Here is a 19286-nt window from a genome sequence, read left to right on the forward strand (position 1 = left end):
ATAAGGTTGTGTGCGGTGTCACATAAAGCACAGCACACTCGGCTTGTTCTTGTTTCCAGGGAGAATGTTACACTTCATGTGGTAGCTGTCTTTGTTCTGCTCTTTTTTTTCTCTTTGTTCTGCTGTTGGAGGGTAGACTGGGGAGTCTTTTTGTGCTTCGGTCTCCCCGTCTATAAAATGGGGAATAAACCGTAAAGTTAACCACAGGGCCTACAACATACTATGTCAGGAAATGTTAGCCTAAAACCAAGAAGGCATTGCTCTTAGAAAAGAAACTGATTGCCCAGCCTCAGATTTATGATCCCCAAGCTAAGAACGTTCTAAATAGTCTGAAATACAAATGCCCTTAGCAACAACAGCTAGAGAGTATGAGATGATAAGGGCAACATTCGATTTCCCCTCATGTGGCAGGTGGGGAACACTGGGAGGGAAAGGGCAGCTGTTTGACTTATGTTCAGCCTATCTCTGGGCTGTGGGTGGGAGACTTGCTGTGCAGCTATTTGAGGAACAAGTTGCTTTGGGCTGGCAACAAATGACACTCACTGTAGCTCCCATGGCCCAGCTGCCTTTCATCTTCCCCTTCTCTACAAGAAAGCGCCCCTTGGGCAGAGATTCTCACCTCAAATCCTTGCCTTCCAAATTCTGAACTCTATGCATGTCCACTTCCAGACAAGGCCAACTGTCCCAGCCTACCCCACTGATGGTTTCTCCCCTTCCCTGTTACTGATACTCACCTACCCAAAATTACCCATAAACTATTTTCCAAACAGATAAGTGAAAATGAAAGACATAGTTCCTGCCAACTTTGTTCTGAAGGCAAGCAAGTGACAGTGGGTGTAGACGGCTCTCCATCTTCAGACGTCATTCTTCTTTCATTACTCTCCCCTCGATCTTCTTCCCACCTCTGCCAAGCAGGCTGTATTTATGGGTACAACAATGGCGCAGCTGTTGTGAAGACAACCAAGCGCTCTCTGATCCAAGCACTCTCTGATCGGCTGTGAGGCCCATTCCGCGAGAGAAAATTTGTGTCTAATACTGTAAATCCAGTTTAAAAATCCCTGGCTTGGGCCTTAGGAGGGAACTTATTGATATTGTTTAGCTAAATTGACACAGTGCCAAACCGCCTTCTGAATACTTATGTGTCTAGCAAAAGACAAATGCTACTCTCATTCGTAATTAGAAATTCCTCTTCAGAATGAATGGTGAGTGCAGAGACACATATTTACCGGAGATGCTGAAAATAAATGACTGTCAAGTGGTCAGCCCTAAACAGGGTGTTCATAGCACCTACTCCAAGGGCCAACATGGAAGAAAGGGATGGAAAGGAGATAAGTACCCTAACATAAAAAGAGCAGTGAAAGTCTATCTCCTAGACATTACACAGCCAGTATAGTCATAATCCAACAGCAGTAGCAGCTGCATAAAACGATTCTGCACAAAAACTGAAACTGTTGATAGGCAACTGTCGATCAGAGAGGAACCCACAGGGCTCTACCCTTCCCTGATTCATCAGGGAACTGAGAGATGCGGCAGAAGTGGCAGACATTATCTTTGGGTGTTTACCAGGCGATGAGCCAACTATGTTCCAAGGGATAGTTACAAACACATGGTCACGTAGGTAGTCCTGGATAAACAGAACAAGATAAAAAGACATGAATGTAGGAAAGGGATAATAAAATGCTTATTTTAGGGAGACTTAATATTTATTTCTGTAATTTAATGTGAAATAAAAAGCTATAATAAAGTTTAAAAAGTGGGATAGATTGACAAGAAATCAACAACAAAATGACTGGAGGTGGGGTGGGGGACTTGCTGGATTGTAAAAGATGAAAATAACAGAATTGTGACACACCTAGTCTCTGGTTCACAGCAGTAGAAAAGGTAGGGGCCCAGGGAAGATGCAAATGTCTTCTACGGAACAGGTAACCAAGTTGTGTCAGAGCAGAGTAAAAAAAAAATAAAATAAAATAAAATAAAAATTAAGAAAAAAGAAAATCAGTCAAAAGGTGCAGAAAATGGGGGAAGTTTAGAAGACAGTTGGTGAAACCGTAGAGCTGGTGTTGAGCACAGCTTCATTTCAGTCCTTCTTGTAGCTACACTACTGATCCTCAGCCAGCATCCTCTAGCTAAGAGAGCAGCTAGGATGAGAACAATCAATCCAGAGAAGCTTTGTAGCATCTTGGCAATACCCCCTGGATCTCAGTATTTATTCTGTCTGGCACAAAGTGGAGACCCCCATCGACAGACAGCAATCTTCATTCTCCCTTCAGATCCTCCATCGCTCTAAAATCAGCTCATGGAGCAATATGAACATATACCTGCCTTGTTCAACACTCCTGACAGTCACTGCCTCACTGGACACACAGTAGGCCTACACCAAGTACTCACTAAGACAGAATGGAAGACTTTTCAAATACCACCCCAAGGCCTCAGGGAGGGGGTTCATGTGAGCACGTCTGCCCACATAGGCTGTGTTTCTTGGTTGCAGTCAAACACCAGCTGGGCCCCTAACACCTCGGTTTTTTCTTGCTAAGGAAAATGTTAGAAGGCACCCCCTCCTCCTCCCTGGGCTCCCCATTCTGACTTACGCTGGATAAGCAACTTCAGATTGCTGAACAGCAACACACAACACAGCTGGGTGAAAATTCCTGTGTCCTGAAATTCCTGGAAAACTATGCTGCAGAGCAAGCATTTGGAATATGGGCACAGGCTCCAATCCCAGCCCCAGAGAGTCAGATATGGGAGGAGGGAATCCAACAGGCAGCCTGGGCTCAGCCTCTATTTCCTTAATAAAGCATTTTGCTTCCTCTCCAAGCACCCCACCCCTGGGTAGAGATAAAGAAACCACAAGTGAATTCATTACCAGCACTTACATTGCTAGCTGAGCCAGGGCCTTCCAACATCCCTGAGGCAAAGCCTCTTGGTCTTTCAGCCCACAGGGACCACAGAAAGTAGAGGAATCCCTTCCCTAGTCCCAGAAGAAGGAGTATTGAGCTGATAGCCTCAAGAATAGATACCTGACTCTGGAAAAATCCTAAATAAGGCACACTGTGCTTAGTTTTAAAAGCATGAGCTTCAAATCAGAACACAGATTTGCAAGTCACTTTATTCCTCTGGCTTGCTTCTTTCAGGTCCTTGAGACTCTGACTCACACGGAATTCTGGTATTTCAAGAGACAGAAACTCTACCATTAAAACCTCAAAACCGCCTGGGTTTGCTATCTGCCTAGGAGAACCGAGTTTCTAGCATGTTTTCAAATAGATGGACTTCACTTAATTGAAGTTAAAAGAAACATCAACAAGAAGTCTTTGAAACAAATGATGCCCATGCCAATTCTCAGCCAGTTTATTACAACCAAGTGCAATTTCAGCTGTGCTGAAAATGTGGGACTTTCATTTATTCACCAGCAAAGAATTTTAAAGAAATTTCCTCTGTCCACTCTTTCCTTCTATATGTATAAATGATCAGCTGCTGTAGTCTGTCTTGTAGATTCTTTTTCCTCCACAATCTTAGATATGAAGGTTCCCAGGAATCTGAGTTCAGGCCTCCTTCCTCTCAACCATGTTCATTCCCCGGGCTGTTTCTCTTTTCTCCTGCAGCATCCCAACGTCTGTACCCAAGCCCATCTGGGCTGGCTAGCTTTATGTCAACTTGACACAAACTAGAGTTATCTGAAAGGGGATAACCTCAATTGAGAAAATGTTTCCATAAGATCCAGGTGTAAGGCATTTTCTTAATTAGTGATTAATGGAGGAGGGCCCAGCCCATTGTGTGTGTGTGCCATATCCCTGAGCTTGTGGTCCTGAGTTTTACAAGAAAGCAAACTGAGCAAGACATGAGGCACAAGCCAGTAAGCAGCACCCCTCCATGGCCTCTGCATCAACTCCTGCCGACAGGTTCCTGCCCTGTTTGAGTTCCTGTCCTGACTTCCTTCAATGATAAACAGCAATGTGGAAACCAAATAAAGCTTTTCCTCCTCAATTTTCATTTTTGTCATGGCATTTCATTGCAGCAGTTGAAATCCTAACTAAGATCCAACTAAGTGCTAACCACCACTGCCCCCTAAATCTATATATCCCAGTCTCTGAAGAGGAGTGACAAAATTCCTTGTTAGCAAAGAACATCTTAACAATAGTCTCCCAGTGGCTGAATGTTTATGTACGAACAACTTGCATATGTGACAACTGTGTTTGGCTATTTCTTCCTCACACCATTTTTAGAAGCTGCTGATCTAGTGACTTATCTCCCACACCCTCTTAAAAGGCAGGTATACATTAAATGGGGAGGGAGGGAGGGGGGGGGAGGGTCTGGCTACAGAGTCCCAGAGCCATGGAATCCTTGGGTTGAAGGCATGTGCATGCCACTCATACACACTCCTCCCAGGTCCACTCCCTCTGCACCACAAGTTATGCAGCTTGACAAAGCGTGTAATCTGTGGGCCAGTGGTTCTAACTATCATATAACAGTTCCTTTGTAGCTCTAATTCCCACAGTTCTCCACTCAGGTATCCACTTCCTCCTCTCTATGACAGCTTTCTCTACAGCTAAGGACAATTATCCTGATCCCAATGAGGCTCATCTTCTCCAGGGAATCTACAGGAACTAATGGGTCCACTCCATCTCCAATGACAACAACATGCCTGTCTCAAACAGCCATTTCACAAGCACTTACATGATCCTAGGCTAGCAGCTGCCTATAATTGTTACAGAAAATTGTTGGTTTGTAAACAGAAACCACCACCACCAAAAAAAAAAAAAAAAAAAAAAAAGTCTTTCAAGTTCATTCTCAAGCAGATCGGACCAGAGAGAATTTGTATATGCTTAACATGGATTCAGTAAAAGCTGTCCCACATAAACACCACTTTTCCCGTTGAGAGAGCAATGGTGTTTCTAATGATAGCCAGTGTGGTCCGGATGATGGATAAATTCAGTGATTCTTTTAGCCAGCAGGCACTATTAAGCTCATATGCATAGAAACCTGACTCTATCCTCACATTAGTGATCCTTTACATACCAATATGTAAACTCAGACACATAAGTATACACTTGAAATATGGATATACATCTCTATCACACACACACACACACACACACACACACACACACTATGCTTCATTAAGGTAACAAACCCTTATTGAGTGTCTGCTGTGTGTCACACGTGATATTCCCACACAAGTCTGCATGTATATCAATCACAAAGATAAAAAAAAAAGAGCAACCCCCTTCTTAGTTTTGTGTTTTATAGTTCCCAAAGAGAGTCCATGCTCACATTCACTCCTGTAACAAAAATGGGGAAACCCAGCTGAGCAATCACAACGCACATTCAGGATAGGGAAGCTGAAGAGAGCCAAGAGACACATACAAATGGAGCCATTGGTTATACACAAGTGAGGGGAATCGCCCTACTCTGCATTTACTGAAGGCTGAAAACTGGGATGAGCACATATTAAACTTTCAAAAGCACTAAATTCGACTGGTCCTGAACACATGTCAACTCTTACACATTGTCATTGTTGAGATGGCCATACCCACTTCCCAACAGCTGTGTGTGGTCCATGGAGCCTGGATAATTCAAATTCACTTCACAAAATATTGTTTATAGCTTCATTTAAAAGTAAGCTGTTTGGAAATAGGAAGATGGCTCAAGGGTTAAGAGTATTTGTTGCTCTTTCAGAGGACCCAGATTTGGTTCCCAGCACCTACACAGATGCTCACAATAATCGTAACTCTAGTTCCATGGGATCCAAAGCCCTCTTCTGGCCTCTGCCTGTACCAGGCACACACATGGTACATGTATATCCAAGACTGAAAAACACTCATGCGTATATATATTTAAAAAAAACATTTTAAATTGTAAAATTGATGAAATTTTGTTCCTTTTCCTTTACTGTCATGCCAATAGCATATCAGCTGATACAGTGTTAGCCAAGAGCCAAGACTAGCTTCATTTCTTTGAGGTCCAGGAGAGAATTTGTGTACTGGATTACAGTATATGGCCACATGGGAACAGCATCTAGCACAGCCTAAGCCTTTCAATAAAGTGATGAAAACAATATAACAAAAGAATCTTACACTTTAAGTAAGCTTTTAGGTTGGGCCACATTCACAGCTATTCTAGAATACATGCAGACCTTCACTACACAGTGAAAACACCTTCCACGGCAAGAAAATCCCTTCTGAATTTTACTTTGACATAGGGTTAATTCCTCCCTGTGTGTGTGTGTGTGTGTGTGTGTGTGTGTGTGTGTATGTGTGTACACAGCCACCATCACAGTCATCCTCCTTACCCACACGGCCCATAAAGAATTGCTCTAAGTGGAATGGGACAGTGATGATGTGGCTGGGAAGCACAGTGTGGCCTGAAGACAGGAATTCCTCTTGTTCTGAGCTAATCACAGATACCTTAAACTAACCTGAAAGGCACCACGCCCTTCATTGGCACGGGTGACTAGTCTGCTGTTGATGCTGTTTGTTTGTCCTGACAAATAAGTAGTTAAACCTAAGCACTTTACGTCATCTTGAACTCGCCATCCCAGCATCCTGTCAAATGTGTTTTGGCTTCCATGGAATGAACTCGCCATCCCAGCATCCTGTCAAATGTGTTTTGGCTTCCACGGAAAGATCACAGCTAGAAACCCAGAGAAACACGCTAGAGTCCTCAAACCAAGTCACCATACATTCCTTTTGCAGTGCAAGAGCCCCCTCTGATTTTAGCACATGCCCCCCAAAGAAGGTAAGCTCCCACCTCTGTCCTAGATGCAGCCTTGTCTTTTCTGACCCAGATGGAGCAAAGACACCGCAGGAGGATTAGTCTTTCTGGGATCCCTCGGATCAGAGGTTCATTCATCACTCTCCAAGCCCACTCTTCCCCTTTCCCTTAGCCCTTCAGAACTAAGCATTCAAGAAACAGGGCCCCATCCGGAGAGGCAAGAAGCTTCAGAAAATGAGATGGAAGGAAGGAACCTTGAGTGTTCACTGACCTCCCAGCCTGGCTGGCCCTTTGCCTGCTGCTTGGATCACAAGCAAGTGATTTCAGCTCTGCTATCCAGCTTATCTCGCCTCACAAGTGGTGTCCTCGTTTTTATTTGAAAGCAACTTATTAAGTAAATAAGCTGTACACTCTCCCACTGCACATTTTCTGTGGTCCAGAGCTGCAGGCAACGTACTTCCAGTCCACCTCCAAGGGCGGTTATGGGGTTGCCTGCACTGCCCTGTCTTCTAGGGCCCCAGTGTATCCAACAGCCCCAGGACTGCAGAGAGACTTTCTTCTACAGACTTCACACAGTCACACAGAACAGCCTCGGGAAAGCCAAACTAGCAGATAAGAGGCAAAATGACAAGAAAGTGATGAATAGTGTCTCACCAAGAAACTTGGAAGAAAAACTCCCCCGTCATTTTCTTAGCTACAAAGATCCTGTACCTGGGGCTGGGGAGCCCAGTTGGTAAAGTGCTGTCCCTGCAGGCATGAGGACCTGTGTTTTATCCCCCAGAAACCTTATTTTACAAAGTAAAGGTGGTGTGCACTGGGAAGACGCAAACAGGTGGATTTTGAAGGCTCACTGGCTAGCCACCCTCGCCTACTTCGTAAGTTCCAGGCTAGTAAGAGAGACCTTATCCTTCAAAAAAACAAACAAAAAGTAGACAATGCCTGTAGAACAATGGAACAATAGCTAAGGTTTTCCTCTGGCATTCACACACATGTGCACACGCATGTGCATTCAAATGTGGGCTCATACACCTAAACACACACACATACACATACAAACACAGATACACATGCACACATGAATTCACACACTCTATTTATCTAAATATGGCTCTGAAATATATTTCACAGGTGGAAAACCTGCACCAGGAGCTGAACGGTCCCACGGTTCTTGCCCGCCTTTCTGTCAGCACTACAACTTTCAGGCCCTTGTTTTCCTTGCACACTGCAGGGTTATCCCCTACAAGAGCCGAATGCATTTATCATTTCTAGGATCGGACGCAAAGCAAGGTTTATCACTGCACGGACATAGGTAGTTCAGCCGGGTGACTAGGAGGTCAATTTATTTTGAAGCTATTGGTTCCTGGGATTATAAGAAAAGAGGACTTTGGAAAATACAGCAGTTAGGAACCTCATGGACATCAGTTAAGGCCTGAGAGCAAGCATAGACAATGACACATTTAAAAGGGGGCCCCATATAGCTTTTAAGTAGGTCGCCCAAAGACACCAATTCCTGGAGAACAGCAGCGGTAATGATAGCCCACTGGTAGTGTCACTTTCCAAATAGATCGGAAGGCAGGCCTGGGGAGCCATGCTTTGTCCTTCTTTGCCAGCTGCAGCCTGTCACCTGCAACACAGCCTCCAGGGAGCTAAGCAAATCAAAAGTCCTCACTTCAGCTAGAGAAGCCTGGGAGAATGACTACAGTTATCCCTCCATTTAAATACTAGCTTGTTCCTCTGAATCTGCAGCAAATTCTTGCAGACAATTCCTCGCTTTAGCCCTGGATATTCTCAAAGTCACCTCTTTCTCCCCTTTACAAAGTATATTCCCCTACACCTTCCCTCCTCCCACCCCACCCCACCCCCAGCCATAAATCTTCCAACACCGTTAATTACAAAGTGGCACACGTGTCTGTGATGAAGTGTAGTCACTGCTTGGAGGGAATCACACACACACACTCATACACACTCAGAGTGACATTGCTATCACTGGACAGCAATGAGTCTTCTCCACCAGGGTGGGTGCACAGAGGTGGTACTTGAAGCCCATGATATTTGGGGGTCCTTAAGAAAAACATTTGCAAATGTAAGATTAGGTCTGGTACCTTGCAAGGGGCTCAAGCAAGTTAAGATTTAGAAAAGGTTTAATTTCATCATCATAAACACACCTCTGTCATCCTGCCCCTCCTCCTACACACATGCAACAGAACAGAGAGGAAGAAACACGGATAAAGGAATTTGGTTGTGTTATGTGTGAAGGAAAACAGAAGACAGCAGGAAATCAGGAGCCTGATAAAATGACCCAGGAACCTTCGTTTTTCACCAGCCCTGAGTAGGTGATGGGCATCTCCTGGTACCTAGAAACCCAAAGATAGGTCTGAAGATGCTGTCCTCTTCCAGTGATGCTCCGCCAAGCTGCTGTAGTTCCGTTCCTACGGCCTGGAGACCCTTGGGTCCAATCTCCAGTTACTTCGCTGCAAATCAGGGTCTTAAGGGTGGGAACCAAATGCTCATTTTCATCTGTTTTCACTTTCGCTCATATTCTCTCCTGCTCTCCCTGGCTGGGAACAGCAAGACTCCTGGGACTGGCCCAGCTGATAACCCCCAGGCAACCAGAGTTTGACATTTTGCTTATCTTAGGCATCCAGGGAGGCAATGCTCCATTTCACAATGGAGACACAGGCCATTTGTGTTAATGAGGGGAGCTAAGTGGAAGTCAAATGTCATGTTAGGGGTCTGGGCATTCCGTTTTGAGAGAAGGCAGCAGCCAAGCTCAGTCTCACACCTTCTACACATAGCAAGATCAACGCCCCAGGGTCTGCCTCCCTTCACCTACTCACAAAGGTGAAGCTGCCCTCTGCCTTGCTGGGTTGCTTGGGAGCCACATGCAAAGAGCTGTGAATACGGTCCAAATGAAAACCACAATCAGCAAGCCCACGTTTTCGGACTGCAGACACACAGCCATAATATTTGATTCTGAGCCCCTTGAAGTCCTTTTGCCTCTGCTACCTTTAAAACTAAGATATACGGAAATGGTGGAGGTGGAGGAAGCTCAAAGGAATGTCTCGGAAGTCTGTGAAACCACACAGATACAAAACTATTCTTACTCAGGACAGGAGCCCCAAAGCCCAGAGTTGATGCAAAGAGCTTTATACATGAGACTCAGAGGCCTGGTTTCTTATGATCATAGCAGAACATAGCAAAAAGGATAGGCTCTGAAGCCACAGAGTCTGGGTACCAATCCCAGAATTGCTGTTGATGTGCATAATCTTGGACAGATTACTTAACACTGTCTCTCATTTTCCCTATCTATAAGATAGAATTACTGTTGTATGTCAAGAATGGTTTTAAGGGTTGCAGGAGCTACAGCATGCAAAGCAGTTAAAACTATAAGGATATCAAGCCAAAGCTCAGTAGTTGTTAGGTATTTCTGTCATCATTATTTATTATTGTTAATGAAGATAACAAAGCTTTCCAGACTCTATCCAAATACACACCATCTATAAATGGACAGGAACAGATTTCAAGTCTGGATTATTTTCGTCCCAGGGATCATACTTTTAGCCACTATTCTAAATTTTGTGTGCGTTCCAAATTTCTCTGCCCCTGTTTCTTCCTCTGCAAGGGTGATGTTAATTGCATCAAACTCACGGGATAGTGAAGAGCAGATGAGCCAATAAATATGAATGCACCAGAATGTCAGGCACGTGGCGATATTCTACAGTGGCAACAGTAATAATAACTCCACTATTACTTTGCCCACAGAAGGGCAACTGACTCCAGGCAGAGACACACCCCAAGGCCTCTCACTTCAGTTACACTCTGGGGGCTCATTGCTAGGGACCTACACTGCAGAGCCAGTGAGTACAATGGCAATTGAGTGGGCATATGCACACACTCAGCCCATCCCCCAAGCACAGCCTGAACCCCACCTCTCTGCCTTGTGAAGGAAGGAGGGAGACTCAGCTGATGGGCAGCTGCCCAGGAACTAGAAAGCATCTTTTTCCAGGGCAGCCTGCAAAGGGAGATAGGGGGTCTTGAAAATAATTAGCCCCCGGTGCTGGGCCTGTGGTATCTCATTACCAAATGCAAATTCAAGTTCACGTGCCACTCCAAGGCTCCTGGCGCAATGCCTGCCTGACCCTCAACCTTACTGGATATGGACCAAATCGCTCCCCACTGCCCACCGCTTGCAGCTGGTGTTCAGTCTCTGCAAAGGGGGAAAAAAGCTGCTCTGAGACCACTGAAGGGAGAACAAGGAAAAGGGTCTTATTTCTTTAAGGGAGGAGGCAGGGATGTTATGGGAGGGGGAGATTAGAAAAATTGTTCTTCCCTCAGCAGTTCAAAGAGGGATAATTGGAGCAAGTGGCAGGCGGCTGTTCTGCCATTTAGCATACAGCATACCCAGGAAATCTCACTTGGTAATCAGGAGGATAGGAGGAAAAAGGAGCAATCAGACCCCTATTCAAGCTCCGTTTAGCGACAGCCCCTGCTGGCTGGCTGGCTGGCTGGCTGTGCTGGTGGAGAGCAGGGCCTGATCCCACAGAAAGCCTGAATACTACTAGGTGGGGAGGCAAAGCCCAGGAACCTAGTCCCACCTTTGTGTACATTGTAAGATCCTTCTGCTGTTCTACCTATTCCATACCACAGAGAGACAAGAGACGCTAGGAAGGGAGCTCTCTTTTCCCCTCTGATTGCTCGCCATGTCCTTGTCTCCAGGCTTCCAGGCCTTAATAGTTGCCATGTTACAATTGCAGCAGAGTATACAGTCAAAAAAAGGGAGCAGAGATGGCCAGGCTTTACTCCAGTAGGAAGTTCCAACAGGGGCATCCCTGGTACCTTACAGGGCTCTGAGAACCTCAGCAAATGCTTTGGGGTAAGCAGTCTCCTCCAGGAGGATGCCATTCCCTGGTTTTGAAAGTTGGGAGGAAAGTGATACAATTCTCAATAGAAAGAAAAGTCATTGAAATCTGCTTTTCTGGAAGGTGAACAAAGACCACACAGCAGCGATGAGACATCAATCAAATCAACTTGACAACAGGTCAAGCAAATGATGTGTGACATAGACAGGCCCACGTCATGAGATTCATTCAGGAAAAGAGGTCAGCCCAAACCCTCTGCATTGTTTCCTGGCCCCATCCTTCCTGCAAGAGACTGACTTCATGTTAAATGAAGTCTTCAGGAAAAGTGGGACTAAGCTTTATATGCCTTGGCAGTGAATCGAGGCTTCACAACTCTAAGGCTGCCGAGAAAGTCAGTGTGTGCGCTTTCATAAGTAAGACTACTTTAAAAATAATCATCTCAACTCATTTCCAGGGAATAGCAAATTTTCCACAGGGGTCTTGTCTTGGAGGAAGCTGGGGACTATTCACTGTCTGGCCTCTAAGCTCAAGGCTCCCATCAGAGGACTGAACTAGACAAAAGGACCAGTGAAAGTCTTGGGCCACGCCTTCGGTAAATTCCAAATTACACTCACTGTTTTAAAACTATTTTGTCTTATCTGCCTTTCTTCTGTCTTCATCTCCATTTGCAGGTTGAGAATCAAAGCATTTTGTTTCTATACATCACCTAAAAAATAAAATCTAAAACATCTTCTCTATACATTCATTGGGTGTCATAGTGCTTGGCATGAATACCAACAACGACATGAGCAGGTTTCCCAAGTTCAGAGGTCAGTCTGCTGCCAAAGCCCACAATCCTTTACCTGAGATAGAAGGCAGTATGTCTGTTACCTCTTCCATTTGGGCCCAGGTTCGCCATACTCACTATCTCTATTGTCTTCCACTCTTCTCAGATGGAACCAGAATACCTCAAAACAGTAAAGAGATGGGTGCATCTGTGTCCTTTCTGGGGTGCAGTATGGACACATTTTAGAGCCATTGAGGCATGTAGAGCCAGAGAGGTCAAGCAAACAGCAACACTGTGGGTACGCTACAAACTAATGGACTGCAAAGGATGTCTCCAACAGGACTGAACTATGCTAGAGGAAGCTCAGGAGCCCCCAGCTTGCCCTGCTCTCAGAACTGGTGAAGCACCAAGCAGATCCTCATACACTCAAATGAAAGGGTCCATGCAGCCTACTGGAGCAACTGGGTACTTGATTCAGGGGACCCTCTATTGTGGGAAAGTACCCTGATTTCTCTTCTGTGGTATGTGTGATCTGTTGGGGAGAGAGATGTGGCTGGATGTCCATCACCCACTTCACATCTTTAGGGAAATGGTGGGCATTTGTTCAGGCTATTTATCATATTTGTGCGCATATCTGCTTGACACTTAGAAAGAGCTCTGATTTTCCCCCTCCACATGTTACAGATGAGTGTTTAGCTTACTCTCCCAAACCTAACTATGTGTGGAGGTAATTGATATTTTGTAATATTCTGCAATGCGATTTTGTGATTGATCAGACATGATGACAATATTGGGATTAGTAGGCTTTAAGTCATCCAGAGTAAATTTCTTTACCTCCCCAATATCTGTTTTCACCAAAACCTTTGGGTCATTCTGTTTTCAGGCTAGCCAGATGTTAGTTATCATAGATTCTATTTGCTTTGCTCCTTTCTGTACAGGAGAAGAAATCAGAACCTTGAAGAAAGAACAGTTATTAAAATATACATACATATTTCATTGAAGCATTAAAAATCAACTGCATTCAATCTGCTCTGGAGAAATTCTACCAAGGACTGAATAACACATACATACAAAAATAAGTAAAGAGAGAAAAGACAAATTGTATATATACATATATATGTGTGTGTGTGTATATATATATATGTATATATAGCATCGATTCTTCCTGCTGAAAGTGCTGATCCAAACCTGCCTAGAGGAAATGAGGTTTTTCTTTTTTCTTTTTTTTTTTGAAACACACACACATGCAATCAGAGATAATCAGCAAGTTAACAACACACTTGCAGACACCCTCGTCCCTCGAAAGAGTGCCAGCTTTCAATGTAAGTTCTAAGAGCAGAACAGATCCTCTGGGAAAATGAGAAAACAAGTGATCGTGTCAGCGTCTTCAGGCAGAACGTTCTCCAAAGCCAAGAAGCTTTGGCGTGTCACTCGGCTCCGGAAGGCACCTGCTTTTTAAGAAGCCCTTTAATAACTGCATTCCAACAGCATGGTTTTCTGTGTTTGAGTCAGCTCCGCTCCTCTGCTATCAATTTTCTCTCCCATGAGTTCAATGAGGAAAAATCAAAGCCTACAAGTGTGTCCAACCTTTTAACACTACAACTGGCATTGTCATCTACTGATGTGATGAACCCCTTTATAGCTATCTTGAGAAGCAAGTGGTCTGGGGACCTCAGACTGGAGATCTCTGTGGACCTAAAGGGACAATGTATCTGCCAGACATCGCCTGACATCACAAGTGCCTGGTCCAGGCACAGGGATGGGGGTGTAAAACCCAGCCGGCAGAGAACAGAAGCAGAACAGCTGGAGAGTGTTTCCGCGGTAGCCCCCGTACTTCCTGCAATGGGGGCTCCTCCCCAGTTCCCAACATGTCAGTCTCCAACATGTTCCACCTGTAAAATAAACTTAGTTTTGACTTTAAAAAAAAATGTTTCAACACAGCTATTATTACATGCAGTTTACATAAAGCATAACCTGCTTTATAAGGGATGGACAGTTCCCCAAATGTCTTAGGAATACCCACAAACACAACGGTTAAAAACCAAACCCCTTACCTGAACAGATCCTGGGAGGGAAGAATAAGATACTTACCTGGCCCTGCCCTCTTGACACAGCAGCAAAAGCCAGTTAAGGGAAAATTGTTTACTCCTGGTCAAGAGAATGAACTCTCTGCCCTGAGTGGAGGCCTAACATTCCAGTTGGACAGGTCAGTGGCCTGGCTAGCAGGCCAATCCTCAGAGAGGCAGGACCATCCCTTGGAAGGCAGGTTCACCTTAGGCTACTCTAAACAGATAGGTAGAATGTTTGGTTCTTTCATGAGATAATCTCCCTTCCTAGAAGCCCGGCACCCTAGGAGCTCTCCTGAGGTTTGGTGGAGTCCATACACATTTCTGAGTCCTTCACATGGACATCACTATCCCTTTTCTTCTCTTCTGTCTTTTTATTTCTGATCCTCGCCATAGCCTCAGTATGCTCTTTCGGGTACTTTGGCCTTTTTTACTCTTTCTCTGAAACTCGCCTCCCTACCATGTGGCTGCTTGTTCAGCACGTGGTTGACCTTCATGCCAGATTACCTCCAATGGCAAGCCTTAACTCCTTCTCTCCTCTATTGGGAAAGTGATGAGATTATGCTTGCCTACTGTTTGTTCGCTTGCTTGCTTGCTCGCTTGTTTTAATCTAATAAAATTTTCCTCAAGTTTTTTTGAGTCAAGTTTTTTTTATTATTATTTAAATAGAATTCTTTTACTAATGAAACTAAGAAGCCCAAGAAGAAACTCTGGTTTCCAACATCACTCTGACCTCTTTGACTCTCCTGCAGTAGACTCTGAACCCTTATTGTACATCAGGATCACATGAGAAGCTTTAGAAAGAGAGAATTGGTGAGATCCCACTGCCTGGGTATGGTTGGGAAGTTTTCCAGCTTTCCAGGGTTGAGAACAACTGATCTTCCTTATAGAAGGCCACCACCTCCATGAAGAGGCCCATGTGGGTTGGCCTCGCAAAACATGTTAAGAAGAACCGGTGTGTAACTCATTCTGTGTCCTCCACATCTTAACCTCCCAAGATTCACGCCTGTCTCATCAGTTCCCACACATTTGATCACCATAGTGATTTCTCTTCCCCAAATCTAAGCCCATAGTGAGTGCAGAGGGCTAGGAATATACATATACATACATACATACATACATATATACATATATATATATATATATATATATATATATATATATATATATATATAAAGGAATTTATATCTTATTTGTATTTGCCATATTGAACTACTTCCTCAGCTCTAACACCAAACAGAAGTTAGGAAGTTAGTGTGCATGGCAAGGGCAGCTTTTCTCCATTTCCCTTCCTCTGTTTCTTTCACTCCCTTCACTTCTCCCCTCCCTCTCTCCATCCCTTGCTCTCTGCTTCAAGTTGTAGTTAGACATGGGCAGTTTTCTAGTGTAGCCTGAGGGATTCCACTGGACAAGGCTCCAGTGCAGCCCTGTGCCTATCCACACATATTTCAGTAGATGGAACACTCAGGAAAGGAAACCATATCTAAAGAGGAGCCTCATGGCTAAAACAAGGACAGAGGGCGCTCAAAAGCGATCTTTGACTGCCCTCTAAACGCTTCTCACGGGCTAAGGGGCGGCATAAATACTGAACTGTAAGAGATCCATGCACAGACCCTAAAGCCCATCCTGCTCCATTCTCTGCACAGGTGTTGCTTAGGCTAAAGTAATGAGGAAGACACTACGGGGAATTTTCCCAGCCACCCACAGGGGTCCAAGTCTCCAAGAGTCAGGAGGGGCAGGAACAGCCACCTTGCCAGTCACTCTCTTGTTTCTCACTCTGGGCTAACCCGGCTGAGCTGTCTACTCCACTTAGCGCTTTGAGTTGAGTCAGAGTGCACGGTTGAGTAGCCCGTATTTTCTTTCTGCTGAGATCTGGTGCTCTTTCCATTGAGAGCAAGGAGACGAGTTTCTACCACCTCCTTGGACAAGGAGGCCCAATTACCTAGCATTCAGCTGGAGCTGTGCTTGCACATAGAGCTAGTTTCTATTCAGCCCTCCTCATGAAATCGGTCAGCAGACCGTCTAGAGCAGGAGAGGGAGGGGCGCGTCTTACCTTCTGAGCAGAGTGTGCCACCATAGCCAGTGGTGGAACAGTCACAGGTGGGATGGCCATCCAGAAGGAAGCAGATTCCGCCATTCTCACAGGGACGCTCACCGCAGGGTCCCTCCGCTTCTAACTGGACTCCCTGGCTCCCCAGAAGCCGGGGCTCCGAGTTGCCATACTTGAGATCCAGCATTAATCCCTTAAAGCCGGGCATGCTCTGTACTCCATCGAGGGTCAGGGCAGAAGGCCGAATGTCAGCAGGGACGCCACCGAGGAACAAGTCACTGACCACATCCATGTACGGCCGCTGGGGCCGTAGCTCCCCAGACTGGCCTTCACCATCAATCACCAGCCCAGTGCGCACGCGGTCACGGCTCACCATGAGGAAGTGCCAGCTGCTGTCGTTCACCTGCTTGTTGGATAACACGGTGGTCTCGGCGCAGTCCATGCTGAAGCGGAGCTGAACGCGACCATCCACCAGGGAGAGGCAGAGGAAGTCACAGACACCACCATCATCCAAATACAGGAGCAGCCCAGTGGAAACATTGGTCTTGAACTGGAAGCTCAGGTCGCTGCGAGTGCTTGCATCCCAGCGCAGGTAACGGGCCCACTGGTTAGGGAGGCCCATGAACTCCAGACCCAGGCAGAGCCCCACCAGGGAGCCCAGAAAGATGCTCACCTTCAGGGTGAAGAAAACCGAGTGCAAGGTAAAGCTCATCGTGGCTGTTGGGCCAGAGCACAGATGAGCAGACAAGGCCGGGAAACAGCCCTGGGGGTGGGAGGCAGGGGTTGGGGTTGGTGACGGAAGAGAGAGAAGACAGAGCAGTGCACAGAGAGCACACAAGCAGAGTACACAGGAATGTTAGGAGGGTGGGGAAGGAAGAAAAAGAACAACACAGCCCTAGACAGGCACACAGGCAAGAAATCCCATAAAGAGGCGGAAGAAACAGACAGGGGATGTCGGGCGGGACTAATCCCGGATAAGGTGAGGAAGAAGTATCTTTCTCCAGGAAAAGATCTCAGCTATCCATGTGGATCCGGAGGCCTTGACTCAAGGAGGAGAAGGAGCCCGGGGCGGGAACAAGCCTTCAGCAATGTGTTTCTCCTGGCGTCCGAACCAAAGAGACCAAGGACGAGGCTGGGGCTCGGGGTGCCGTGATGGAGGAGGAGAAAACAGTGAGGTGAGCCAGGTGAAAGATAGTCCCGAGCCAAGGATCAGTGCTGAGGTTTGACCTTCTAGCAGCAGCAGGCCTTGAGAAAGGGAGCCGCAAGTAACTGAGTACTCAGGAAGAGTGGAGCCCACAGCAGAGCGGAAGCAGATTCAGGCTTCATGGTGCTGACCCCAGGCAGTGCTGCCCATAACAGAGCTCCCAAGACTCCAGGGAAAGGACCTGTGGGGGAAGGGAGAGAAGAGGTTAAGACTGGGGCTAAGCACCAACGATTACATCCTATGGCACAAAGACTGATGGAGTGCTAATAACCCTCAGGCAGTTCTGCCTACGCCTTCAGTGCTATGTTCTTTACACAGGACAGGGTCCCAGTTCTCCCACCGCTAGGGGAAGACCCGAGTCCAGTTCCGAGTAACACATTTAGGTTGGTTGTTTTTTTTTCCAAATGTAAAATGCAAATATCATAGAAAGTCCCCCAAAGCTACATCAGCACATTTTTGAAAATAGACAAATGAAACGTTAGCATTTGAAAACATTCAAACACCCATATATAATGTTTACTTATCTATTAAAAACGGTTTTTTCTCTTCCAACTTTACAATCCACTACTTCAGTGTAAGAGAGCTGAGAACTTAAATTTTAGAAATGTATAAAAATCAGGGAAAGTGAATTAGTGGGCAAAAAGGCCACAGTCTCTAACTAAATATTAGGGAAGCCTTCTTTTAAAAATGAGCTTTAAGGTTAAGAAAAAAAAAATTGAAAGGCTGAGTTTGGATTCTAATTCCTGTACATGAAACAGAACAATACTCTTAGCCTATTTGCATTTTTACTTAATAATTCAAAAAGTAGATAAAATAATGGCCTTCTTCCAAGAGTGAGAGAAAAATAAGCAAGATCAGTACGGTGTGACCCAAGCAAGCCTAAGCACTGCACATAGTAAGTGATGAATATAGAGTGGGTTGGCTTCTTTCTTCTGAAATGAGGAAGAACGGGTAGCTACATGAGTGTTTGTGTGTGAGATGAGGGATATGCATATATATGCACAATATTGAGAACACTTCTGAATAGCTAAGAAGTGTCACAGACAGAGTGAAGCAAGTGTATTTGATTATGACTAGAAAGGGAGCAATATCCATTGAGCTCGGGACCTGGTTCCTGAAGGAAGTTGCTGATCTACCTAACCAAGCTGGTGAGTTCTCTGTTCAAAGAATCAGTCAGTGTAATTTCCAAGAGCTGTGCAGGTTGCTGCTTACTCCTGTCACGTGTGGTACTTCACAGCAGTTCACAGGGGTCTCCAGAGAATCACAATTAATTCTATTTACAATGATGGCATCAGGAGAGCTGGCTGGTTCTCTTCTTTTAGAGGAAAATGCTGTCCCTTTAAACGGGGACAAAACCCTTGTCCTGCATGAACAAGCAGCCTCTATCCATAAAAGCCTGGTCAAATCCATCATCTTGGACTTGAAAAGTCTTGGTTCTGTGGAAGAGTTTTACCCAAGCAGTATTTCTTGGAATACGGCATGGGTAGGAACCCCATAGTCTCAAAGGATACCAAGTTAGAATGTGGACATAGGAATATATGCTGATTTGTAGGGGTATGTGTGCCAACTACTCAGAGTTCAGGGTAGTGTGTGTGTGTGTGTGTGTGTGTGTGTGTGTGTGTGTGTGTGTGTG

At 45.4% G+C, this 19286-nt stretch overlaps 1 protein-coding gene across 1 annotated transcript in view; it reads right to left on the minus strand.

Moving 5' to 3' along the window:
- The window catches only part of Nrxn3 (neurexin 3), a 1537891-nt gene that overhangs the window by 1454555 nt on the left and 64050 nt on the right, over positions 1 to 19286 (minus strand). The window contains exon 2 of the mRNA XM_055593211.1: positions 16453 to 17834. Within this exon, the coding sequence (XP_055449186.1) occupies positions 16453 to 17161 (709 nt within the window). The 5' untranslated portion in view covers positions 17162 to 17834. The remainder of the gene's footprint in view (positions 1 to 16452; positions 17835 to 19286) is intronic.

Source organism: Psammomys obesus, unplaced genomic scaffold (genome assembly GCF_907164565.1).
Source record: "Psammomys obesus unplaced genomic scaffold, mPsaObe1.curated_primary_1811, whole genome shotgun sequence".
NCBI lineage: Eukaryota > Metazoa > Chordata > Mammalia > Rodentia > Muridae > Psammomys > Psammomys obesus.